Source organism: Geospiza fortis, unplaced genomic scaffold (genome assembly GCF_000277835.1).
Source record: "Geospiza fortis unplaced genomic scaffold, GeoFor_1.0 scaffold75, whole genome shotgun sequence".
NCBI lineage: Eukaryota > Metazoa > Chordata > Aves > Passeriformes > Thraupidae > Geospiza > Geospiza fortis.
The window spans coordinates 2,039,292-2,066,404 of NW_005054360.1; the positions used below are offsets into that span (position 1 = coordinate 2,039,292).

Below are 27,113 nucleotides of genomic sequence, written 5' to 3' on the forward strand. Positions count from 1 at the left end.
TCAGGTTGCACTCATGTTTGTGCAAATTGACCTTTAATCTTTGTGGGGTACTAAACAGTTTGGTGGTGGTGTACCTCTTTTTGCTTTTGTGATGGACTGTCTTTCTAGCCTGCAGGGTTAAAGGTGGGGAGAAAGAAGTTTGAGATAGCAGTTTTGTCACTGCATGTGTAGTTAGAAGGCTAGGAGGACAGAATTTGCATTATAATGGCTCTCATTTTGCACCATACTGTGTCATTTAGTTGTGTTCTGTGTCTGTAGCTCTCGGAAGACTTTGAAACAATTATTTTTTTATGACTCCATTCACTCCTACCTATCAGTCCTTTACTGTTCTTTACTGTAATTGCCCATAAGATAAAGTCTTTGCCATTTTCAAATCACTTTGACTTCTTATTTACTATGAATACTAGATTGCTATACAACTTGTGAAGCTGGTGGTACTTCATGTAGTACCCCTGGGTATTGAGAAACTTCTCAATAGGGAAAGGGAAAGTAAAAGCTGGGAGAGTGTTACATTTGCAATATCTTGGTTTTTCCCTGAAATGTGTAAGAAAATTACTTAGTTTGGTGTGATTTATGTGAACATTTGGAACTCTAAAAAAATCCCATCAAGAATAATGGAAGAGTTTTTTCTTGCTTAGAAATCTTAGATAAATGGGAAGCCTTAAGAGCAGGAAATTTAAAAGAAGGTTGCAGTGTGGAATGGGTATTCTTGTTTAATTGTAGATGGAACTGTTCAGGTGACTTGAGCTTAGGCACAAATACAGATCTGAAAGATACTGAGAATTATCTCCTTTCTCGTTTCAGCTGTTCAAGGGTTTTCACATTGAAGAAAACCAAGTTGCCTTGAAGAGTAGTTGGTAGGGAGACCAGAAGCAGGTGGCCATTTGGGAAGTGCTGCTTTTGGTGTTCTAGATGTCAGTACCTTTATTGCAGAGACAGGTGCTGGAAAATTTAGTCTGCTCAGTATGCATAAACAGAAATAGTAACCTAGAACTAATAACAAGTAGTCTCAAAAGAAAACAACAGTTTTAAGAAAACAGCATTGCTTCAGTGAGCTTAAAACCTGATTTTATGCATCTAAGCATGTAGGCTGTTGATAAGCCTATTTAAATTTTCTGATCTAATGTTGAGGAGAAAATGTCTGTTAATTTCTGAATTGGTATGGTAGGACTCTTAAAAGCATCAAAATTATAAAGGCTATTTGTTTGCTAGTAATGAAATAAAGTTTGAGAGTTAGACCAGTGAAGGGACATACTGCGTTACTCTAATTATAAAATCAAAGTGAGTTTTATGCTATGTGAAAAAGAAATGTGCATGTGATCTCTTGAAATACTTCTGCATCTGAACTATGGTTCACCTGGCTGTGATCCAGGTTTTGGACAGCTTTCCTTCTCCCTTTCCCACTTCTTTGCCCTTCCACCTCCTTAGAATGCAGATGGTTGATTACTGTGAAATCATACATGGTGAATAGTCTTTCTCTTTTCTTTCAGGGACCAGTTACTCTCCACAAGAAAATTCACACAACCACAGTGCTCTTCATAGTTCAAATTCCCATTCTTCTAATCCCAGCAATAATCCAAGCAAAACTTCTGATGCAGTGAGTATTTGTGATTGATTTTTATCAGTGTGTTGCCCTGTTCATACACACCATATTTTCATAATTTTGTCTAAGACAGGCAGCATATACACTGTGCTTGAGTTTTCCAACATCAGTCTTTATTTTATAAACATTCTGTAAATTCAACGTGCAGTTGTTATACGTTTTAAAACTACTCTGATTGGTAATCATTAGAGCTTTGATTTACCTGCCATTCATTCTAAAATATTAGATTGTTTAAATGACATAGAAACAAATATTTTCCATGAACTTTGTGGTAAATCTAGAGTAGACAGTGTGATTTTACTTATTTGAAATGCATTACGTATTGTGAATTTTAGTCACCTCAGTATCAAAATTTTAGTAGTTGTAGTGGTGGTTTTAAAAAGTTGCCCAAAACCAAAATTGCTAAATTTGTGATCAGTGGAAAAATTTTGGAAAGATAATAATTCTGAGGATGTTGTAAGGTGAAGGAAACTAATGTTATCAGTATTGACCTTACTGTATCCCACTGAATGTACTACTAGATTTTGTTAAGGGGTTTGATGGGAATAAACCAGAGGAAACTATTTCAGAATGCAGCAGGCGCATACTGGTCATGTGTTCAAGCTGTTATTTAGAGGTGGTGGAAAGCAGTGATATGGGTACATAAAAGGTGCCATGTACTTTTAAAAACAATGAAAGCTATTAAATTTGTATATCCAAACTCTCAAGTAGACTTTTGTCCAACACTGTTTTGTTTTAAAGGCTTATGATTCTGCGGATGATTGGTCTGAACACATCAGCTCTTCAGGCAAAAAATACTACTACAACTGCCGAACAGAAGTTTCACAGTGGGAAAAACCAAAAGAGTGGCTGGAAAGGTATATGTTTGTATTTGTGTTAATTGTATAAAGAACAAATATTCTTAAGCACATTTCAGAGCACTTGAGCTTATCTAATAGATTACTACCATAAAAGATTGTGCTCTAAGTCTGCTGTGTTCCTACCCTTACCATGACCTCTGGCCCCTCTTTTATCCCTTGACAATCCAGAGCCTGAGAGGGAAGTATGGTTGGTTTGTGTGGAGATGATTTGTTGGGGGAGTTTTGTTGTTTGGTTGGTTGGTTTGGTTTTTGTTTTGTTCTGGGGTTTATTTGTTTGTTTTCGTTGGATTTTTGTTTTAGTTTTCTGGGTGAGTGTTGTGTTTAATGTTTTGTTTCAGGGTGGGTTTTTTGGGTGGTTTTTTATTTTGGACAAGATTAGTGAGCTGAACTGGTATATTATGAGCTTCAACAAGCATGCATGTAAGGAAGCAGCGGCTGGAGTTTGCTAACCCCACCTGCAGCAGGAAGCGCTTAACAGTTTAATTCATCTCATGTAACTTATAGAAACTGTTTTATTATTAGATAATGTGCGTTTTTACCTAACTTTTGTTTTCTTTTCCTCAGAGAGCAGAGACAAAAAGAAGCAAGCAAAATGTCAGTTAACAGTTTTCCAAAAGATAGGGATTACAGAAGAGAGGTGATGCAGGCGACAGCTGCCAGTGGGTTTGCCAGTGGAAGTATGTGGTTTTTTTACAGTAATATATTCTTGCCTTGTTTGCATTACTGTTTTCTTTTCCAAACTTCAAAAACTATAAAAAATCACTTTCCTTAGCTCTTTTTCTTGCCTTTTCATATATGAAAGCCAAATGGGTAGCACAGTTAACTCTCCCAAATGTGGTTTCTTTAAATAACTTTACTAGTGCAACATTTGCTTAATGCTTTTCATGGTTTTCCTCCTTTCTGTGGCTTTTACTGTCGAGTTTAATTATCTTCATGGGTAGTTACTTAAACAACTTGCATCATCTGTAATTTAGTTGGACTGTTGTGATCATTGAGACCTGCTAATGTCATATTCTGACCTTAAAAATAAAGATTCCACATCTAAAAATAATAACCTAATTCAATGGATTTTGATATCAGGGTTTTCAGAGACTTGTGTGTGTTATTGAGAGCATATTTTTACCTCACCAATACTGTTAGCAAAATCTTCCCTAGACTGTAAATTTCTGTAACTTGGGGATTTTTATCCTGATAGCTAGCTTTAATCTTTGTCAGTTTTCTTCTGAAAAATAGTTGTACTGTGAGATTCTGTCTGTATCCTGATGCAGTTTGCATAAATTTGTAGCGTAGGTCTCAGGGTAGTTCAAAAGCAGAAGCCAAAGCATTATTCTTCACCCACGCTCTTGGGATTTGATAAGGTGATGTGTAAAGGGGTATTTTTCTGTGTACACTGAAACTTACTGTGTGTGCTAAAATATACTGGATGCTGCAAAAAGATAGCAGTCATGCATAATGCAGTGAGCATTTGTTTTGTGACAGGTGAAAATGTAAGAATCTATGAAAGAATTACTCTCTGTTTACTTGGTATGTTCTCTGAGTAGCATATTTTAGTCTGATCATGTGACCAGTGCAGATGAGTCATTCATTTAATATATATAAATGCCTTGAATTAACTGTAAGTAAGCTTGTTGTAGTAGTACTCAAGTGACATGGAGAGGAATTCTTTGAAGGCTAGAATGTGAAACTATTAAATGATACTTGATGTTCAGGGATTTTGATGAACAAAAGAAAAATGGCATAAATTATTTCTTCACAATAAATACAAGATGGAAATTATAGATCTTGATTTAGATCTTTTTAGGAGACTTCAAAAGTTAACTTGACTGTAACACTCGTTATAAAGCAGCCTTTCATCAAAATACAGTGCTTAACTGGAGCTCTAAATCAAGCAAGGGTCAGAGAAAATGCATTTTGTCAGTGAGTAGAATTAAATTTTGCCTTTTTTGATGTTGATCTACTTGAAGCTTTTCTTAATCATAAGTTCAGTCAGCTCTAGTTGTTGGTGTGCAGCTGTATTAATCAGTTACTGCAATCTTAGACTTGTTTCTAATTTAATCTTTCTTTTTTTCTTGTTTTATTGCAATGTTACTTGGGGAATCCTGAAAAAAAGTGGAAGAAAAGCATTCCAGTGACACCAGCAGTATGCTCCCACAGAATATTTTATCTCAAACGAGCAGGCACAATGACAGAGACTACAGACTGCCAAGAGCAGAGACTCACAGTAGTTCTACTCCAGTACAGCATCCCATCAAAACAGTGGTTCATCCAACTGCTACCCCAAGCACTGTTCCTCCTAGTCCATTTTCTCTACAATCTGATCACCAGCCAAAGAAATCCTTTGATGCTAATGGAGCATCTACTTTATCAAAACTGTCTACATCCGCATCTTCCATCCCTGCACAGAAAACAGAGAGAAAAGGTATGTCTAGTGAAATTCCCTGTAGTATTCCAGATGATGCATTGCATTACATTGCTTGTTCAAAGTATGTTAGTACTAGAATTTAAAGATCTTTTTCCTTTTTGACTGTGTGTGCTTTTATAGAACCTGATTGCTGTTTTGATGTGTTTACTTACCCCCAAACCCAATTTGCTGTGTCTTACACAACTTCAAATTGACACTGTGATATTTACTATTTATGGCCTTATTCTGCAAATTAACGTTTCAAATGATAATTTGAAGGATGTATTTTTGTAGAACAGATTTTAATTCTTGTTTTCTCTCTTGTTGTTTTGGATCTTTGCCATTTATTTGACTTGTCATGTAGTTACACAATTTGAAAGTCATTTTGGACCATTATGTTTTATGAGCTGCTGTTTTTGTTTGGAATGCCAGTGTCAAACCTTTCAATCAACACAAGCACAGTTCTTACAGAAAGTGAGGGTTTTCTACATTTTTGTAAGAGCTGATCTGTTTTGATCTGTATCTTGAGAAATATTGGATCTTCAATTCTAAATCTGATAATATGTGTTTCTGTTACCTGAAAATACCTGGTAGATCCAGTTTACAGTAGAGCGAAGATCAGGACTCCACTGTGCATTGTTTATGACCTCTCAGACCTCTGTCTTTTTGTTAGATTTACTTCATTATTAGGGATGAAGAGCTCAAGAAGATTGTGGGAATGAGATGTGTGTCATTAATGCTAGTGTGTTACTTTGGTGTAGTTGAGTTTTCAGAGTGGTACTGTGTAAGAAAATTCTATTTTGAGGGCTTTGGGAGGGAGAAAATGATTTTTGATAATCATGTTGTGTTTTAATTTAAAATATTGTATACTTAATGTGTAATTGAATTCTTTTTTTGAAAGATGGCTTGTTGTCCTGTCCATACTTGCAAGTTGGCCTAGTTAAATAGTTTTAAAAAGAAGACCAAAACAGACTCTGGTCTGATAATAGTCTTGTGCTCTGTGTTTGTTTTCGACTCTTCCACTTTTGTTTATTAAAGAGGTCCAACATCTACACTGACTAAAAACAGCTGGCCACACAAAATATTCGAACAATAGCATACACTGACAAATACTCTAAGATAAGTGTGCATGTAAAGAAATTTTCTTATGTTTTTTCTTGACACTTTGTGAATTTTTTACATTGTGCAAATTTTACATACCTGGGTCATTAATACTGGCTGTAAACTACAGAGGAACAGATTATTTTCAGCAAGCCTTTTCCTATTCAACACAGTAAAGGACAGAGAAGGTGTACTAGTTCAAGCATGGTTCTTGTACTGAGTGCAGTAGTTACCTGCCTCAGTTAAGCCTCACTTTTTCTGACTGCGGTTTGATGCACTCGTACACATTACAGTGCAGAACATCCGTGTCACGTGTTCTTCCCTTTAATATATCTACTCCATTTCCATTTCTATGTTTAAAATACACTTAAACCCCCTCTTCTTATTACTCAATTCTGGCATGTTCTTGATTCCCATTTGGTGTGTGATTAGATTTCATACTGGGTATTCTTTTGCTGCTTTACTGCACATCTTCATTAATTGAAGAGATGACTCTTACAGAAATTGAAGGAACTTCCCATCCTGACAACTGCTACAGATGTTGCCAGAAAGTACCAATATTTCCTACATACAGCGTTAATTTGAGGACATACAGCTGGGAATAATATTGAAAACAATCACACAGGGCAGTCTTGTAAATCTAGGTGTTAGAATCCATGGATGGTTCCATATTAAATAATTTACTGAATTATTGTATTCTTAGATAGGTATTTTTTAAAATTTTATGTGGGTTAAATGAATAGATTCTCTGTAATAATCATGCCTCATTGATCTGTTTCATGGCACCTGATTGTGAGCAAATACTGTACTGAGCTTCAGAAAAGGGTCAATTACAGAAAGTTAGAAAATCATTGAAGAATTAGAATAGGTAAATGTTGGGCTTGAAGTTCTTACTGTAGAAAATGTGGGGTTTTACATGTTGCTTTACCTCTTGTACTGAAACAGAAGACTTCAGTGCGGGTGCTGTCATGATAAAAGCTCATCAAACAGTACATTCAGTTGACTTTCCTTTTTCTGATGTGTGTTGGACTGTCTTTTTAAGAAATTAAACCAGTAAATTTTCTGTAGCATTTTACATATCTAAATTTTAAAAAAGGGAAGAAGCAGTGCTTTGGATGATTTACTGTTACTCATTCTCTCAGGTGTGACTGTGAACCTGCAGTGCTAGAAGTATGCAGCTTATAAAATATTTTTTGTAGCTGTTTCACAAATTGAAAATACAGTAATTGTCCTGAGACACTTGGTTCAAACAATCTTCTAAAAGTCTTTGCAGAACTGAAAAATAGTTTGAGATGTTTATGTTTACAGTAGTAAAGCAAATAGCCTTTCATCTTGTTTTTCTGTTCGCTGACTGTGCCATCCCTCTCTATTTCTAAAAAGAGGTAAAACTATTTTTTTTGCCTAAAAAAATAGGTTGGTCCAAATGACTGAAAAATATATGCAGTAGTCTTTCCTTAAATGAATTCTTGCTTCTTTTGAATGTGTTACTGGCTGCCTTATGCCAGCATATATGTACCACTATTTTAATAGTTCTGATTTCAGTGTGTGTTTTTTTAAGCAATGATAGTTTTGAACAGCAGAACAACAGAAAAACACAAAACCCAAAGAAAATGCTTTTTTCAGCTCAATCTCTTTTGCTGCAGGGGTATGTTGTAGTCCCACAAGGAGATTGAATAAAATCCCTGGCTGAACTATAGCTCAGCTGTTAGCAGTAGTCCTCTGCCCTCAATGGCTGGCAGTAGTGGAGAGTTCCTGGGGAACTATTTGACCTCTACCCTTTGGTTTGAATGTTCCAGTCAGAATCTGCTGCTTCTGTTTGTGCTCACTGTGAGTGCTTTATGCAGGTAAAGTGTGGGGTTGCTTTTCCTACTTTTTGGCTGCTTATCTCTAGGGCACATCACATTTTCCTATTTCTAATTCAGAATGAAATGTTGTATTGTCCATATCTTAACAGTGTGTCTGTCTGTAGGATACTGCTTCTCACACCTTTCCTCCGAGTCCCATCAAGGCAGCACTTCTGTTTCTAGTGCAGCAGTACTCTAAAACTTTCATGAGAACACAGCAAGCTGACCAGCAATGCTGGGTGGGCTGTGACTCCGGTGCTTCTTTTCCTTTTCTCACCCTTGTGGTTTTCTTGTAACACTTGCTAGCTCTAGTGGTCAGTTATTAACAATGCTTCTGGTATTGTTGCATCTTCTCTGGCTGAGTTTTGCAGTTCCAAGTACATTACTCAATTCATATGTCGGTTAGAAAAAGTTACATGTGAGAATATTAGTTTCTTCCAATACTTTATACTTGTTTGCTGAACATTGCTGTTACATTTATTTTGACAGCAGAGATAAAATACAAAAAAAAAACAGTTCTAAGACTGGAGTAATCCAAGTGTGAGAAATAGGGAATTTTTTTTTGTATTTTAGATAATTTGAGTATTTTTGAGAATCTGGTTGCTATTGTTACTATAGTATCATTTGGCCAAATGTGTTTACAGAATGCTTTGCTTTTAAATATTTATGTATTTTTGTTGTGGCTTACAGTCTTTAGTAGATCAGAACTGAACTGTAAAACAGATAAATGTGACTGTCAGTGCTCAGAGAGCTTAGTTGGTGGACTGTACACTCCAGATGCTTCAGCACAGAAAAATGTGTTATAATTCTTAATCATGAGCAGAAAATGAAGCAATTCTGTTAGCTGTTCTGGGTAGTAGTTTTTTAATCAGTGAAGCAGAGATGAGGTTTATAGGGCGACAGGATACAAATTTCTGAAAATTTTGTAATGTAGTTTTTCTCCCACAGAGAGCATACTGTGAGAGCACTAGTGCTTAGTAGTTGCTAGCAGTGCGAAGATAACAGCTCAAGCTCACAAGAGAGCAAGGTCATGTTTTAGTGTTGACTCCAAAGGACTTCAGATGCATTTGTTTTGTTTTAAATGGGATAAAAATTACATCAGTAGTAAAAGCTATAGGAACACTCAAAGGGTCATTTTAATAATTTAGGAATCACCTAGTCAACAGTAGTCAGTAATTTCCATGTCATTAAAAGTAAGTCTTTGTTGCTATAAATCAGAGTAAGAACAAGCTAATATATAGCATTAATTTAAAGCTAGTCATGCAGGGAGTACAAGTATGTTAGCTGTCAGAAAGAGGGCTGTGAAGTAAAGTCCTTTCTTCACAAAAAAGGCATTTCCCAGTTTTTTTCTTTTTTCCCCATCCACTTCTGTGTCACACTCATGTGCCTGATGAGCTCGGCACACCCTGCTCAGGAGGGAGAGTAAGCAAGTTCCAGGTGCTCACAGGCCTCCAGCAGACACAGCAGGGTGGCAGCTGCACAGCAGAGGTGTGGGACTGTCAGTGTCAAACCTCTGCATTGAAGCAGAGTAGCTGAACAGTCAGAAGGCTTCGATTTCCACCCCCTTGCATTCAAGCTTGTAGGCTCAGGGTTGCCTTTCAGCGTTTCAGTCCTGGCACATCAGCTGTTTGCTTAGGTGCAAAAATTCTTGTCATAACGGGCAGAGATTGGTGATGGCAAGATTCTCAGCGTGTTTATGTACTGACTCAGACTGAGAAGCTGAGGGTGCTTAGAAGAAAAACTGAGGATCATTTTGGCACAACTGCTGAAAACGATCTGTTTTTTGGGTTTTTTTCTGAAAGGATCATTTGGTCATTATTTAATAACCATTTAATAACCATTTATTTGGCCATTATTTAATAACCCATTATGGGTTATTAAAAAGTTCCCACTGTTTGGAAGCATCACACTAGAATATTCCCATTCTGACTTGAACTGGTGTTTCTACTTCAGCAAAAACTTTGGCAGACCTCTTCACAAAACTTAAACTGCATCTTGTGTCATATGGGTTCTCGTCATACGAAATTCTGACTGATAACTTGGATTTCTCTCTTTTTTGTCCAAAAGATGTGATTGTGGGTCACACTCCCAGTAGAGAGGGTTATGAATAGAAACCTCTTCCCTAATCATCATGGTTTTCAAAAATAATTTGTATTATAAAAAGTTCTTTTCCTGCTCCATTTTAATGTTAAACGAATTAATAGTTCTTCCTATTAAGTTAATCTCCAAATCTAATGGTGTTTCTTTTTGCCATCCACTTACTTTGTTTTCCTCCGTGTTTTTTTTTGGTTTTGGATGGCTTTATTTTTGGTCATTTTTGTTTTCCACGTGAATGAAATTGATGGTCCAGAAAGTTGTTTAGTTCTATAATACAGGTCTGTATGTAGGCTGTGTCTAATAAATTTACTTGCATAATTGTCAGATAGCAAACTGTATTTTCACATTATTGTCACAAAGGTAATGGATTTTAAAAGTTTTTTTTAAAGCTCCAGATATTGAGACTTTATTGTGCATAGCTTATAATGGAAAAATTGGTGCAAAGTCATATTTTTAAAATCACAAGAAGTAATTTTAAAAATTATCTAATTTTCTTTTTTTTCCCTTTAGTTATTCAGAGGAAGAGATAAAACAAATTCTATTTAATGAAGTTCTTACAACTTGAAGAGATTGCAGTATGCAATGTTCTAGTTTTAGTTTTTATTTCATTTTTTTATTTTAAAAGCTTTCCTTGGGATTTCCATGGTAAAAGCTGAAGTTTTAGGTTGGGTTACAGTCCTTTGCACAGCATTTGTTTTGAAATTGATGTTGACAATGAAGAGGCTGCAGCCTTGCCCTGTTCCATTTCTTCAACCATAGTCTGTACTGTAAATCCTGAAAAAGTCTTAAATTGTTACAAAAAAATTTTATAAGACGTGGATTAATTTGCATTTTGTGTTGGTAGAATTCCAGTTGTATTTCAAAATTAGTTTGATGCTTAATGGTTCAGGTTAGGTTTATGAATGACTCCCATGTAATCCAAATCCTTATTCTGCAATAATAGTGTAGATCGCTTTTCGAGGACCATGAATTGATGTTGACACAGGTGTAGGGACCAGTGTATCAGAATTGTAAAACTACAGGATTTAAATCTGTGGAGATGTTTAACTTTTCTCAGCATGCTATGTTCATCTTGACTGTGTTTCATGGTGTTTGAGGGCTTCAAGTGCACTTAAGAACCACAGGATTGTATTATTAATAGGCATTTTAAAAAACTCTAGTAAACTGAAAAGCAGTGTTTAGATGTTGGAAAGTAAACTTAATTCTGTGGCAAAATAAACAATGAAATAGTCTCTCAGGAAAAGGGAATTAGGGAAGAAAAGAAAGGGAGTGAGGAGTTTCTACTTCTATTTGTGGAAAAAGCAGGGGAAATCCGTACACCCCAGTGAGTGATATCTGAGGGGTTTTGTCAGACAAATGCTTCATCTTGAGGAGTTCTGACTAGCTAAATTAACTTCAAAAGGTAAAACTTGCAGGCTCTGTACAGCATCATAAATTAAATCAGGTTTTAAACTTTGTAGTTACATTAATCAGAAATAGATGTGAAAATATTTGGAGGCTTTGTTTTGTTGGCAGCAATTCTAGGATTTAGTATCCTGTCTGAGCTGTGAAGTAAGATAGATGGGTTTAAATTAAACTAAAGAAAGTCGTGATTGTATACAACTAATTTGTAGTCTGTATTTTTAACATGTGAGTTTCCATCACAGAGGGGTTTCTCTTTGTGAAGAAGAGGTAAAGATCACAGGTTGAGATGAGAACAATTTACTGGAAACAGCAATGAAATAAGAAATGAACAGTGAAAGCAACAGTATTATTAGAAGGGTGTATGAGAGAGGTGAAGAATTCACATGTGAACAAAAGCTCACCACGGGAGAGCCGCAATATGGGAGCTGCTGCCACCTTCTTGGACTGGAGAAATGCTCCCTTCCCCAGCCCTGGCAGTGAAGTGAGGTGGTACAAAATAACTGCCCTTCCTGGCTGCTGCAGGAATTAACCCTGTGCTGGCCGGATCCAGGACGTTATCCATCCCTTATTCTGTACCACCTACATCATGCCCAGATCCTACACCTTCCAACTGGTGTGCTCCTGGCTAATTGCAAGATGTATCAGAATCTCCTGATTGGTATATCTGAAGCAGTCCATATTCACTGTCCATGGTAGTTATAGCATACAGTGACAGTGTCATTCAGCAGCCAGTGTTTTAAAATTCAACATTACAGACTGTTCTCACATTATAATCAAATCCCCTTGAGGTACACATAGTGTTTCCTTATCCCTCTGCATTACCCACCAAGTGCACCCAGGTTCTTGAGCAAAAACATGGATGGGTTTGCCTGCCCTGTGTATGGATTTTGCCTTTGCTTGAGGAAGGACTAATCCAGACTGCCTTCCCTAACACATTCTTCATGTGCATCACAGGGACTTAATCCCTTTCTGTGGTGCATGAAAGTTTTGTTTGGACAGGGTTTTCTTGCTTAGTGGAGCTTCTGGTGTTAACTAACTAGGCGGCCTTGGCTAGATTTATCTCCCAGTGTTTGAAGGCCCTACCACTTACTGCTTTCAATGTGATTTTTAACAGTCCGTTGTACAGATCAGTTTTCCCAGAGGCTGGTGCCTGATAGGGAGTATTATATACCCACTCAGTACTGTGGCCCAGGTGTCTCTGAGGCTGTATTCAAAATGAATCCCATTGGCTGATTCAGTTCTTTCAGGGTACCATGCTGCTGCAGGACTTGCTTTTCAAGGCCTGAGGTGGTGTTCCCGACAATGGCCTGAGGCACAGGGTATGTCTCCAGCCATCCAGTGATTGTTCCTATCATTATAAGCATGTAGAGCTTGCCGTGGTGGATTTGTGGAAGTGTGATATAATCCATCTGCCAGGCTTCCCTGTACTTCTCACCATCGTCCATTGTACAACAAGGGCTTTACCCACTTGGTCTGCTTGATTGCGGTGTATGGTTTGCAGTTGTGGATAACCTGTGACATACTGTCCATGGTTAAATCCAGCCCTCAGTTGTGAGCCTGTCAGTGTGTAGCATCTCTTTCCTGATGGTGTGAGGTGCCATGAGCCCACTGAGCCAGAAATAAATAATTCACCCTTATGTTGCCAGTCCAGATGCATCTGAGACACTTTAAACTTGGCACCTTGGTCCACCCCTCTGTTGTTGTGGTGTTCTTCAGTAGCCCAACTCTCAGGTACAGAGAGCATCTGCATGACAGGCTTTTACAGTCAACTTCCGTAGCCAAGCAATTATGTCTTGCCACTGTACAGCAGCCCAGATGGTTTTTCCTCTCCAGTGCCAATTGGTCTTTTTCCATCAGTCCAACCACCCCCACAGAGCATTTGCAGCTGTCCATGACTCATTGTAGAGGTAGAGTGTTGGCCATTTTGTCTCATTCAGTGATATCTAAAGCCAGCTGGATGGCTTTCAGCTGTACAACTTGATTTGATCCACCTTGTCCCTCAATAGCTTCTGTGGCTTGCCTCATAGGAGTCTGGCAGCTTTCTTTGTGTGTCCCTACAATACAACAGGAGCCATCAGTGAAGAGACTATCACTTTTCTTTTGGTTATAGCTGATTATATGGTATGGTCTCCCTCAGCACATGGCACCTTCTCCTCTTCCTCCTCTGATGATGATGATAGTTCAGAATTTTCATCTTTGGTCCAGTTAGTGACGACTTCCAAGATCCAAGGGTGATTGGGGTTTCCTGATTGAGTTTGCTGTGTAACCAGCATGACCCAATTGCTCCGCATAGCATCAGTGGCATCAGGTGTGGAAGGGATTTCTCCCTTGCACACCCAGCCCAGCAGTGGCAGTCAGGATGCCAGGAGTAGCTGTACTTTGGAGCCAATCACTCCTGAAGCAGCTTGAACCCCTTCATAAATTGCCAGTATCTTTTTTTCAGCTGGGACCTAGCAGGCCTCAAATCTTTTGTATCCCAACTCCAGAACTCCAGGGGTTGTCCTTGTGTCTCCCCAGATGCTTTTACCAGACACTCCAGGAAGGACCATTCTCCCTGACTGCAGTGTAGAGCATTTTTCACATCTTCTGTCTTGACTGGCCCAAGGGCTGCTGCAGGATCCTGTTTTGTTTTAAAGTTTGTTGTTCAGGACCCAGCTTGAAATCGTTCTTCATGTCACATGACAGAGAGGCCTGACTACCTGTCTGTAATCTGGAATATGCATTCTCCAAAAGCCCACAGCACAGTGAGGTAGTTTTGCCATTCATTCCCAGTCAGAGTCACTTAGCTTCCAGTACAGTCAGCTGTTGGGATGCTCCTGTCACCTCAGAAATCCAGATGGATTCTGTCTCTCCATATCTCAGTGGCATCAGGGTACATTGTGTGCTGGTGTCAACTAAAGCCTTGTAGTCTTGGGGGTCTGATGTGCCAGGCTATTGGATCCAGTTATAGGATCCATTGGGCCAATAGATCTGATTGCCCCTTTCCCCCATCTGGCTGGGGGCAGGGCCTCTTTAGTCCTGGTCGTAGTTCTCATTGTTCACTCCTTGTAAATATGAACGGGAGGTCCCTTCTAGAGAGTCAGAAGTAACATCACCTCTTCTCTCTGAGGACTTGCCCACTGAAAACTGGAGTGGCATTTGTCTGTGAAGAATTTCCTGTTGTGGTTGTTCTTCCAAACATTCAGCTCACATACCTATACTGCTAGGGCAGAGGTAGATTTTCTATCCCACTTCCTCGTGTCCTCTGTTTTGCTCACAATAAAAACCTTGTCTGTGTCTTCTCTCTCGAGCAGGGGAGTGCTTGCTCCCAGTAGCAGAGACTTTGGTCTGTACTGGCAGGGCATGGGACATTTCCTCACTGACATTTTCAAGTCTGTCCAAAGTCTTGGACAGTCTCAGCAGCCGAGGTGTGGGTCAAGATGATCTTTATATTGCTGATGTTGGGTGGTCACATGAAGTACTGTTTCTTTCTCCTTCTCTGGACATGAATGCCAGTGAGTTGGTGTATGACAGTGGCATGCTCTGTACAAACTTCTGCCATGTGGATTGTGTGCACTGGACCTGATCTTGAATCTACAGGAGACTCCTTGTTATTTAAATCTCTGTACATTACCTCCATCACATCTGATTCACGTACTGGATACCTTTTTTCCATGGCATTCTACCTGCTGGGGTGCACTACTAGATTGTCCTTGAGATGATACCTTCCCTCCTGCATGACAGGAGTCACCTCCAAAGGCTGAGGGTTTGTCTTCTTCCCAGTTCCCTATTTAATGCCCATGTCCCATGACAGAGATCCCAGTTGCTTGGCTCCACTACCATCTAATTTCATATCATGGGCCGTGATACCCCAGCATTGGAGCAGCTAGATCACCAGGACTTCATTTGACTGGCATCTGGAATCTTCCTGCATATATCACAACTCACTCAGGGACAGGGATTGGGTAATTATCTTTGGCCCTTCCTCTTCATCCCTCACTAACTGAACTGATTTGGTCTTGGATTTTTTCTTATGTGTAGGGCAACTGCTGGTGGCACAGATCCATCCTATGGTTCAGCTGCTGTTTGAGTGGTCTCAGTGCCTGTTTATTTTCCTCCTGATCTCCCTGAGGGACTGTCTAGTATTGAACTATGTCTGGTAAAGAATGGGCAGTGCCCAACTGCAATGATTTCCTCCCCTCTGGAGATGTCACACCATCCTCCTTGAAAATATACTGTTGCTTTGTCAGGATCCAGTAGTTGTTCAGGGATGAACTTCCAAACCATTGAAGCAGAGAACTTCCCCCAAAACTGGCCCATTTTCTCCAACATTCCGTGCCACTCATGATGATCCAGCCACAGAGCAGACCTCCTTAGAAATCTCTCTGTGGATTCTAAACGTGGTGTGGGCCACACTGACTCTAAATGTGGTATAGGCTCTACTCAAGAGACATAGCAACAAGACCACACTTTTCTTAGTAACCATAGGAAATCCAAAATTCTCAAAAGCTGGTTTAATCGGCCTGAAAGTCACAAAGGGCATAAAAAGCTGGGGAAAATTACCTGCCCCAGTTCCCCCACAGACTCTGTACAATTTAATGGACTCCCAGAGGTAGGCCCCAAAGGAAGAATGAAAGAGCATTACTGAGCACACATCCCAAATGACCCCCATTGCCCTCCACAAGCCTTAAACTGGTCTCCCACAATACAGCAACACAGCAATCCTGATCCCTCTCTCTCCCTGCTATGAAAAGATAGCGTGGTGGGCACACAGGGTGTATACAGGCATATATACAGGGTTGTGTGCCACAACCATGTGAACAGACCAAACAACATTGTGGCTGTTGACTCCCTGCCCAGTACAACAAATGCTTAAATCAAATTTGTTTCAAACCGCTCTGGTCAGATCTGATTATCTCAACCCTTTGGGTGCCAAATAAAGCTGTTGAGGTTTATGAGTGGTATTCCCCATGCACTGCTCATTCACTGCTTCCTCCCGCTCCCCTGTGACAGGCTAGAGAGGAGAATTGGAGGCGCAAAAGGAAAAGATTGCAGGTTGAGATAGGAAAAATTTACTGGAATCAGCAATAAGAAATGAACACTAACAGCAACAATATTAATAAAAGGATATAAAAGAGAGACAATTCACACTACACTGACTGGAAAAACTCCCTTACCCCTGCCCCTGGTAGTGAAGTGAAGTGGTATAGAATAACCCAACCCCTCTGGCAACTCCAAAAATTAGCCTTGTCCTGGCCGGAACCAGCACAGCTACTTGATACAGACAAGAAATACTTGAATTTCTACTGATATTTTTACATGTTTGTTTTGGGGTGGTTTTTTTTGGCAGAAACAGGTTTATAGCTTAAATTTCATTAATAATAAATTAATTTGTGTAATACAGTGATGCTCTGAACAGTCATTTTATTCTGCATCCTCTATGATGTTAAGTAGCAGTTCTAATGTGGTGTACATGTAGGGAGTCATAATCATAGAGATGCGTTCTTTTATAACATTTAGTGGTTTGATTTTGAGTTGCTAAACATCTCAGAATACTGGAAGGTTAGCATTAGGTGTTGTCCTTGCTTTGTATCCTTTCTCTAGTTTTGATAGGATGATTGTACAAAAATACCATTCACAGATACATTTTAACTTATACTTAAAATACCTGCAGTAATACAGCTATGTGAATAATGTCTCCATATTGTCTGAAAGAAATAACTTGACTGTATTGTGTTGATGCAATTCAGTGTGCATTTTTAGAGCTTAAAAACTCAAACTAAAGTAGTTTTACAGACCTCATGGAATTCAGTGGTTTGAGTGACATGTTTTGAGTTCTGTTATTCAAGAAATAAGCGAATACCCAGGACTGGGTGGGTATAAGGTTTATTTTGACTGCATTGTTAGCTTGAGTTTGCCTTTGATTTAGTGTATTTTCTGTTCAAACTGCAGCATGGGTAAAAACCACTTCCAGCTGTTTGGTATGGTGGTGTGGTTTGAGGATCAGGTATTTATTTACATGAATAAATAATACAGTAGTAAGTTGATTCTTTACTTAAAATAACTTAATATTTAACTGTGAAGGCAAGCCTAAATACATTAAATATGTTTTAAAATTAGTGCTGGCAGTTGCAGTATTTTTTCATTTTGAAATGAAGGTGTTTTGGGGTTTTTAATGGTTATTCTTCTGGTAAGGTTTTCAAAACTGTAGATAGCAGGCTTGTACATGTGAGTACTAACGTGGTCCATTGTGCTTATTTCCCTTGCTTTTGTCTGCCAGTGTATCATGATCTTATTTGGACTGTGATAGATCCAAGTTCAATTTGAGCTTCACATGTTTTTGTTTAGTATGATAAGATTCTTGTTTGTTGGATATGTCTTGACCTGAAGTTGTCTTAATGTTTACTTTGAACGCTATAACATAGGATGCAATAGTTTATAACAAAAACTGTTACTAATGACTTAGTGTTTCATGGTAACTAATACCTAATCAGCTGTCCTAGTTCACATGTTACTGAAAACCCTACAGAAGCTTTGTAACAAGTTTTTCTTTTTTTCCTCATCTTCAATCTTTGTAACCCCTTTGTCCCTTTTTAAGTTGTTCTTACCAAAGCTCCTGGCCAAATGACCAGGTCCCTTCACAGATACATTGCTACCAACCCTGAGGAGATTGTAACTAGATAGGGGCACATTTTTTCCAGAAGTTCGCCTTAAACTCCAAAATATGTCTCTGTGTCCTGGCTGTTGCATCCTTGCAAGCTTTCAAATTCTTCAGAAGGTTTTTTTTTTCTGATTCAGATTTCTCAGCTACTTCTCTGGAAAAGTTTTCTGGAGTATTTGTGGCCCTTTATAAGTTATTTATACTATAACAGCCTAGAAGCAGAAATCCTCTTCCCAGTGAGATTAGAAATCTTAGTGAAAAGATTTACACATCGTTACTTCCGTAATTTTTTGGTTTTTTTTTTAGGGTTCTTCTCCAAATTAGTCTTGGAAGTTGCAGTTAAGGTTATTGGAATACAAAAGCTGTTAGAAATTCTGTGACATTTTATTGTTCTGTAGTAAAACAAAGCAGACTATATCACTTCTTTACTAATAAAGTCAGCATCATCTTACTTTGACCATTTCTCCAAATAAAAAAACCAAGCACACCCTTAAAGTAAAAGAACTTCCCAGCCAGTTTTTCCCTACTTTTGGGAAGAACTTCTAGACTTTTGCCTGAAATGTAGACTATTTGAGGTTGACCTTCTCTGCCCGGTTTGAGGTGGGTTTAAAATCTGGATCTTCATTACTGTGGGCAAACATCCTGCATGAGATCTTGGATCCAAGGCTTTATGCTCTGCATCCAACTTCTTTGGTGCTATAGATATATTAGTCTTGACTGAATTCGTGGGCAGGGGTCTCTGAGAGTTTAATGAGGATGAGAGAAGAAGGAGCACAGATTGAAACATGGTGGTCCAGGTTTCTTAAAGGAAGAATATTTGAAGTGACTGATGGTACACCTATAGTAAGTTGAAATACTTCCATTGCAGAGATTTCTCACCGTATTGGAATGGAGGAGCAACTTTCTGTTAAGTGGAAGTCATATTTAAAATTAATTAACTCATATTAATCAGAACAAATTGCCATATAGTATAATTGTATTTAAGTACTCTGTGTTTCTCTGGAGAAAAAGTGGTAATATTTCCTAAAATAGTGTTAATAAAATAAAGGATATAGGTCTTAATGCTTCAGAAGAAGCTGACAAGTTTAAAATTAATTATGGGCAGACACATTTTAGATATTTTTCCACTCTGCTGTGGAGATGTTAACAGCACTGTTTTACATTTCTAGTGCAGCTCATTATCTTTTCTAAATCCTTAGCAATGTAGCTGGATTTTGTACAATAGACTTACATTTGTGGCTTCTTGCACTGGTCTCTTCATAAATGAAGTATGGCTTACACCCTCCTGTCAAATTTGACACAGTAGCCTATATGCAAAATCCATGGGCTATGAGGTTTTTGTTCATAGTATATTTTCCAAAGAAGGGTTGAGATTATAAGAAAAAGTGTAGGGTATGAGTGTAGGTGATCAGTAAGGAATTTTTGGCCCACATTTGCCATAAAAGTTAAGGAAAAAAATGTCCTATTTTTAATACTGACTGCTTTTCATCCAGTATCTTGAAGCGGAAAAGTTGCATTTGTGTGCTCATAATAAATTAGGTTTAGTAGCGTAAACTGCATTAGAAATCAGCTATCTTCAATTTTTGTTCTATTAATGTTGTGAGTTTTTTTCTTAAAATGGTAGTTAGGCATTTGCTCTTCTGAATTTGAGTATTGTACTAGTGAGTTGTCAGGTTGTATTGAGGAAAATGAAAAATACTGTCTGTCTTCTGTTCAGAGTCTGCATCTGTGGACAAGTCTGTATCCCATTCTTGCACAACTCCTTCTACATCTTCTGCTTCTGGACTGAATCCAACTTCTGCGCCTGCTTCATCTGCTCCTACAGTTCCTGTTTCACCTATCCCACAATCACCAATTCCTCCATTACTTCAGGACCCAAATCTCCTTCGACAGCTGCTGCCTGCTCTGCAAGCCACCTTGCAGCTTAATAATTCTAGCGTAGATATATCCAAAATCAATGAAGGTAAGGATTCTTTAAAGTTCATGTAATCTCTCATTTACATACATTAGTGTATTATTGCATACCAGGCTGTAGTAAATGAAAGCCTTATTTTAATTGAAAAGTAAATAAATGAATCCCTAGGTAAAGTGGAGTTTTTTGTGGTTTTTTTTTTCTGTTAAACCTTCTCAACATTTAAGGTTTTCAAATTAATAAATGTTGATGTACATGAGCAATGTAATTGAAACCGGTGACTTAATCACTATATCGGCATTTTTCTGTTGCGCAAAATTTTGTTAGAGCTCTTTGTTCTTTTGTTTCGTGCACTGTTCTTTGTTTTCTGTAGTTTCTGCTGCTGTTCTGTTAACGTGTGTTGCAAATAGTGAAACTTCTAGGGGTTCTTAAATCTTGTTGCCTAACAACTTTTTTCTTTAGCATAACAAAGAAAGCCTCTCTGAATACAGGTAGCGTATCAGTAACTTTGCTAGCCAGTGAAATTTTGTACATTTAATCAGTGTGTCCTTTAGATTTTTGTTACATTGGCTTAGGTTGTTAGAAGTCAGTTTATCACTTACCTGTAGTGCCTTTTGCTGCAAGAGCAGGTGGAGTTGATGCATTTTGAATACAGTTTTTTTCTAATGTGTCTGCATGTGAGAGGTTACTGATAAAGTGGTATAGGATTTTTTGTTTGCTTCTCGTGCAAGGATCATTGATTTAAATAGGAAGTAAAACATTTGCATGGAGTGCTGAGAGTTAATTGTCTTTAACTTTCTGAAAGCGCAAATCAGGTAAGGGAAAATGCTTACAAAATATTCTATACCTTGCAATTATTCATCAGAAAAAGTGGTCAGTTGCTTCCTTTTAATCAGCAAATATTCTGTCTTTATTCAGTACTAATAAGTGAGTAGGTCACTGGTTTCTTTTTCCTGTGCAGGGAAAGTCTTTAAAACTTTAATCCACTAGGTTGGACTAAAAAAAGGAGTGTTATGGCTTTGTTGAGAAATGAAGGGTCCACTCAGCTCCAGTTGTATTTTATTAGAAAGCTACCCAGTGAAATTTCTAGTAATTTTCTCTTGCCATATGAGCAGCAGCTCTGTATGTCTTGGAACAAGAGTGTTCAGAATTGTTCTGATGGCATGAGGGCCTGGCTGTGTTCACGTGGGCAGAATGACTTCACCTTGCATAGCAGGGCTGCCCTTACTGTGCACATGATTCAGAGTTACTCTGTGCTTTGCTGGTGAGTCAGTTTTTGCAGGAGTGTGCTGGAAGGTATGTCCAGGAAGTGTCCCACAGAGCCTGTAGACCTTTTTGGAAAGGTTAGTTCAGAAGCTCAGAGTTCAGGGTTTTGTCATCTCATATTGCAAGATGCTTTCCTGTATTGTGCAGTTTTAAAATGGTTTAAAGTGATTTTTTTTTTACTGGTGGGGGGATGACATGGGACAGCTAAACCCAGAAGAGATAAGGGGTTTTTATTAGTAAGAAGAAACATGGATTTTTAACCTGAAAGAGGTCTGTCTTCCTCTTGAACATGAAGTCTGGCCCCCATCTCTTTCAGTGAGTTGAAGTGATTCTGCTTTTTGCTTTTTTAAAAAATTATTGTAGTATAAAAAAATCTTCACACACGTTCTGCTTACTACAGTAGCAAATTGAACAAATTTTCTCTAGCTGTTTACAAGAATTATTACTAATCCTTACGGTCAACTGGAAGACTTGACGTTATTTTTTTAAAGAATTCTTGTTAAATGTATGTCTTAAAACTACTAAAGAAAGGACTTGCTAGACATTCCAAGTCAACTTGAAATCAGGTAACTTAAGAACAGTTCAGGTGGATTTTGGTCATGGTAGATACGGGAAATAAATCTGAAAGAAAACATACCTTAAATGTAATTAGCCAATTTCAGCAGTTTAAAGTGGTGTTCTAGAATTGTCAGTAAAACAGAATGTTTGTTTTCAGTTCTAACAGCAGCTGTGACACAAGCCTCTCTGCAGTCTATACTCCATAAAATTCTTACTGCTGGACCATCTGCTTTCAATATCACCTCCCTAATTTCTCAAGCTGCACAACTGTCTACACAAGGTATTCCGAGGTTTTTTTTTTTTTGCTTATGTAAATTTGTTACACAATGTTTTAAAAAGGCTGATACAGTTGTGGAATCTGTCTCATGTTATATCTTTGGCCACACGATGTGGAGAATGTGAAATGACTTCTTTTTCCAATGATAGGATAAAAAATTGTTATTGAGGGGCAGGAACCTGACACACTACTAAGTAAACATGCTTCTCTGTCTCACCTTTTGGGATTTTCTTTGTATGTTAAGAAATTCTACATGAGTAATGTGAAACTTCTGGAATTATATGTTACTTAACAGTATAAAAGACAACTCTTCCTTACTTCAACACCCATCTTGTAGTACTGTGGAACTGTGACTCTTGGGGGAGGCTTTAAATTCTTAAAAGAAAGTTTCCTCTGTCTGCTGGGAACTGTTTTTTTTCATCTTCTGGGCAAGATACTCTTTCAGGTATTTCCAATGTGTTCTGGCTTGTAACTTAATAAAGAACTTTAAAACTTAAGTTTAGAAACTTAAACCAAAACAATAAATGCAGTCGTCTTACTGAGTAGGTAAGCAGTGCTAATGGTAATTTTTAACCTTGGATGGGGAGCTGTTGGTATATGCCTAGAATGGATTAATGGGTTTCTATGTAAACTGTTCATTCTTTCTTTTGGTTAAAACAAGTTGAGCACTCTAAAATAGGAGTTGCATATGATTTAGTCTCTTTATCTGTAAAAAGCATTTCCTAATAGCTTCTTCTCTTTCCCCTCCCCTGAAATTTTAGAAGTGGAGAATTTGGGGGAAATACAGTTCCTTAGCTAGGATTGTTGTTGAGCATTAGATTGTTCTAGTTGTTCACAGTGAGCATGTTTGTATATCATCTAATATAGCATACTCCAGAGTACCCAAAGAAGATCTAATTTGCATTTATGATAGGACATGGTTTTATTAAAAGCATTTTTTTTCCTTTACAGCTCAGCCATCTAATCAGTCTCCAATGTCTTTAACATCTGATGCCTCATCACCAAGATCATATGTGTCTCCAAGGATAAGCACGCCACAGACTAACACTGTTCCACTGAAACCTTTGATGACTACGCCACCAGTATCATCCCAGCAGAAGGTAAGCTCCTTTTGGCTTATGCCATATTGTAGTAAGAAACCATTAAGCATAATATTAAATATTGTTCCTATACATATCCATGTGCTTAACAGTTGTGTGTAGGATAATAAAATATGTATATTGTCTTTCCCAATAGAAGCAAACAACTGGAAGCAAGTACTTGACTGTATTTTGGCAGTGCAGCTCCAGCTAGTTTACTTTTCTTGAGGAAATCTAGTTTACTTTTCTTGAGGAAATTCTTAATGCTGGCTTCAGATGCTGTCTGGAGATTTTACCAAGGCATTGGTATTCTAGCATATTTAAATAGCAGCAAAAGCACACCTCAGTGGCAACAACTGATGCAATTATTTAGACTTAGCCAATAAAAGATGTTTAGAATGGGAGAGAACTTCTTGGGGAAATTAACTTGAAGTAGTCTCAGGTTTTGTTTAGAAATGTTCCAGGTGTTTACAGATCAATTACATAATGTCCTTTCCCTTCCTGCCCCCTCACCTCTGTTCATTCAGAATTCCTTCATTGGATCAGTGACTAGGAAATGTAAATTGAAGCTAACATACAAGCTCCTGAGGTTCTTCCTGAGAAGCATAACTGTAGACTTTGGGGTGAGACACCCCCACGTTCCTAAAATCTGTCTTCTCTATCACCACTCCTGCTTAGCTGAGGTGTCATTTTCTCAATTTTCTGCTCACAAGCGAACCTCTAATGTCTTGGATGCCTTTGAGGAATACTTTTCAGGAGAACACATTGCATTCCTCATTATATTCAAAATGCCTTATTTTCTTCAATCAGATTTTTTTCATGGGTACAGAGAAAACCAAGTGATTCTCCCAGTTTCTTTTGATTGACAGTGATACAGTGAATTGCAAAACTTCATTTGTGTCCAATACTGGTTGTTACCTTGGTTTCTGACCCTGGGTTGCATCCTCAATCTGTGTTCACATCCCATAGCTGGGTGGCAAGTAATGAAATTATCAAATACCAGGGTTGAGATATTTGATACTTCCAAATCCTGAGATATGAAAAAGAGTCTTCTTAAGTTATGTACTGTCAATAACTGGAAGTAGATCTTTTCTGGTCTCTACAACCCGGAGATTGATTGTTAGTCCCAGAAGTAACAAATTTTTGTTCCACAGCAGATACTTTGCCAGTTCAATAAAAAAAGAACTGTCTTGATAGTTTTTGTATTTGTGTAACTCAGTTCCATGAGATGGGAGCTTAGGTGGTGATAGCTCTGGTGTGAGCACGTCTGCTTTAGCAGCCCATCGGATGCATGAGTCAGGCTAGCTTGTCCAGTTGTCCAGTTTGAGGTGAATTATGCCTAATCAAGATGTGGTGCTGTGCCAGGACACACTTGGTTTTTAGGCACATGGGCTTAGAGCAGACAGAGCTGAAGTGGCCCTGTGCAAGAAGAGCCCAGTGCCAGATGCACAGGGATTTGAGCTGGCTGTGGGACTATAGTAGGGCCGTTGGCGCAGTGCTGTTGCGTAGGACTGCTTGAAGATGTCAGTGCTGCTTTCAGACTGAAGCTGCTGTGGCTGCTGTGGCAGCTCAGGGGGCACAGACTACAGGAGCCTGGGGGTCACCTTTTGCCTTTTAGCTGTGCCTGTATTGTATGATCAGAAACTGTTCTGAATTTCTGCAAAGTAGTTGTGTAAAGCACTTTACACAGACTTGTCAAGCTCAGTGAGAATGTTGCTTTTGGTTGGTTGGTTGGTTGGTTTGGTATTTTGAATTTATTTAGCCCTTTCTATTTTTCTGTTTCTGATATATGTATTTACAGTCTTTGACACACTTGGAAAATAATGAAGTAATTGAAAGATTTTGTGGTTCATTTATTTTACAAATCCCACTTTTTCTTTATAGTCCTTTTTATTTTTACGAGCCAAGGTTACTTTACCAGTTTGGATCTGCTGCATGACTCCTTTATTGCTGATGGACTTCCCTTTTGAAATTGTTCTGTTTGAATAGCCTTGATGGTTTAATGTTTGCTCACACACTGAGCAAAATGCAGGCATTAATAGCAAAGTTCTTCATGTCATACATTTCATAAAGGTGCTTGTGTAGTCTTTTGTCATAAATCAGTTTATGATCTGGCACTGTTTCACCCTCCTGAACTATATAGTTCTGTTTATTTCAATAGCAGATTGATCTTAAAATTATCTTGCGTTTTCCTTTTACTACCATGGACTTCTCATGTGCTACATAGACTTCTTTAGTATATGCCTATTAGTCTAAAAACCAGAAAGAACACATTTTCATTTTGATGATAATTTTAAAAGGTGACTTTTCCTCTTAGACATTTAGGAGTTTGAATTTGCATTAAGACCCCCCCCCGAATATTTAAATGAATCAAGTTATGTCTTGAGTTTACTGTACCATCTGTGGTTTGCTTCATAGAAGTCTGTTTCTGAAGCAGAGGATTTCTGGAGGTTCAGGAGACCACTAGTTAGTAATCTACACTAATGTGAGGTCAGCAAATGCCAGAGAGGCTGGACAATTTGGTTTTTTGTCTTTATGGATCCCCATTTTTTCTTTGCTCTCTCCCTTTTCTCTCAATATTGTTAGCTTGATTTTGCAGAGTGGAGGATAAATTTTGAAGCTCAACCTCTCTTGTACGTAGTTAAAATTGAAGTATGATGTATGCAAAGCATTGGGCAAGATGCAGTATCTTGGACTTCATTTGCTGTAAATTAGACATTACTAGACTCCCAAACTTCTCATCCTGATGTAGTTCAGAAATTCACAGAAAAGACTGTATCTTTCTGCTGGTATCTTAATACCTTACATTGAATGTGAACTACAAAGGAAAAGCAAGAAGGTACTGATGACTATTTTTTTAGTCACCCATGGGTTTAGAACTTAGAGAAAAGGGAGCAGCAAACTGATAAATATGATTTAGATTTTCTTTTCTATTTTTGATAGAGATGTTTTTAATATGCTTGTGATGTAATTATGTTCTTGTAATGTATTTTCAAGTAGGGAACTCTTAAATTTGTACATGAAGATTTTATTTGGGTAATGAACGCCTCTTCCGAGGTTGAAAATGAGCTCAGTTCTCAGATGTAAGATACAATCAAAAACAATACTGAGTTGAAACTGTTTTGCCTCATAAGCTTGCAATATTTTGACAAGTCACATGGGTCTAAATTTGCTTCTGTTATGTCTATTAATAACCCCTTCTTAGTAAAAAAAAAACTTTATGTCACAGCTGTGGAACTGGATTTTTTATTTAAATAACACCTTGTGAAGATAATAGAAATTGTGTCAGCAAGAGGCCTTGTATGGAAAAAACCCTACAGGTGTTGAAGCTGTAATTTCCTTCGTTTTCTCTGTTTCTTACACTTGCTCTTTACTGTGGAGGAATTCTAATGAAGTTTTGAACTTTCCAGGTTGCTACTCCAGGTGTTAAACAAGGACCAGCTTCCCAGGCAGCACCTCAGCAGCCAGTAATAGCTGACAAGCAGGCAGGTCATGAACCTGCCTCTCCACGAAGTCTTCAGCGTTCAAGGTATATTGAAATGCTTCTCTCTTCTGTCATTAGTTTTTATCTGCATTCAGTGTGTGTTGTATATGTTGCAGTTAGTGGATTGAATAAGGTGTATGGTGTGGTGTGGTATTAAAAAAACAAACAGAAAACCAAAACCCAATACTCTTGCATTGTCAGCATACCTGAAGCTGCACATGGTGGTGCTTTCCAGATAATAAAATAGTGAGATCCTTTTATCTGCCCTTCTGGGACTAATAAGAAAAGGGACTTGTGGTTTTGGTTTTTTTGGGGTTTTTTTGTTTTTGTTTTTTTTGGTTGGTTGGTTGTTTTTTTTTTTTTTTGTTGCTGTTGGTTTTTTTTTTGGTGGGACGTTGTGGGTTTTTTTTTGTTTGTTTTGGTTTGGGTTTTTTTTTTTTTTCGTTCTTTGTTGGTTTTGGCTGTTTTTGTGGGCAGAAGAGATGTGTGTTTTGAGGTTTTTTGGGGGACTGGGTTATCTGTTGTATGCTTGGCAGTCCTGTCCCAGAAGCTGGCTTTACTGGAGACCCTGGAGTATTGACCAGTTT

At 38.2% G+C, this 27,113-nt stretch overlaps 1 protein-coding gene across 2 annotated transcripts in view; it reads left to right on the plus strand.

Moving 5' to 3' along the window:
- The window catches only part of WAC (WW domain containing adaptor with coiled-coil), a 54,945-nt gene that overhangs the window by 17,064 nt on the left and 10,768 nt on the right, over positions 1-27,113 (plus strand). The window contains exons 2-9 of one of the 2 annotated variants that reach the window (XM_005423882.2): positions 1,491-1,597; positions 2,345-2,460; positions 3,028-3,140; positions 4,574-4,882; positions 19,668-19,913; positions 21,844-21,966; positions 22,915-23,063; positions 26,453-26,571. In XM_005423882.2, coding sequence (XP_005423939.1) covers positions 1,491-1,597; positions 2,345-2,460; positions 3,028-3,140; positions 4,574-4,882; positions 19,668-19,913; positions 21,844-21,966; positions 22,915-23,063; positions 26,453-26,571 — 1,282 coding nt within the window. The remainder of the gene's footprint in view (positions 1-1,490; positions 1,598-2,344; positions 2,461-3,027; positions 3,141-4,573; positions 4,883-19,667; positions 19,914-21,843; positions 21,967-22,914; positions 23,064-26,452; positions 26,572-27,113) is intronic. The other variant, XM_031059297.1, reaches the window with a different exon arrangement.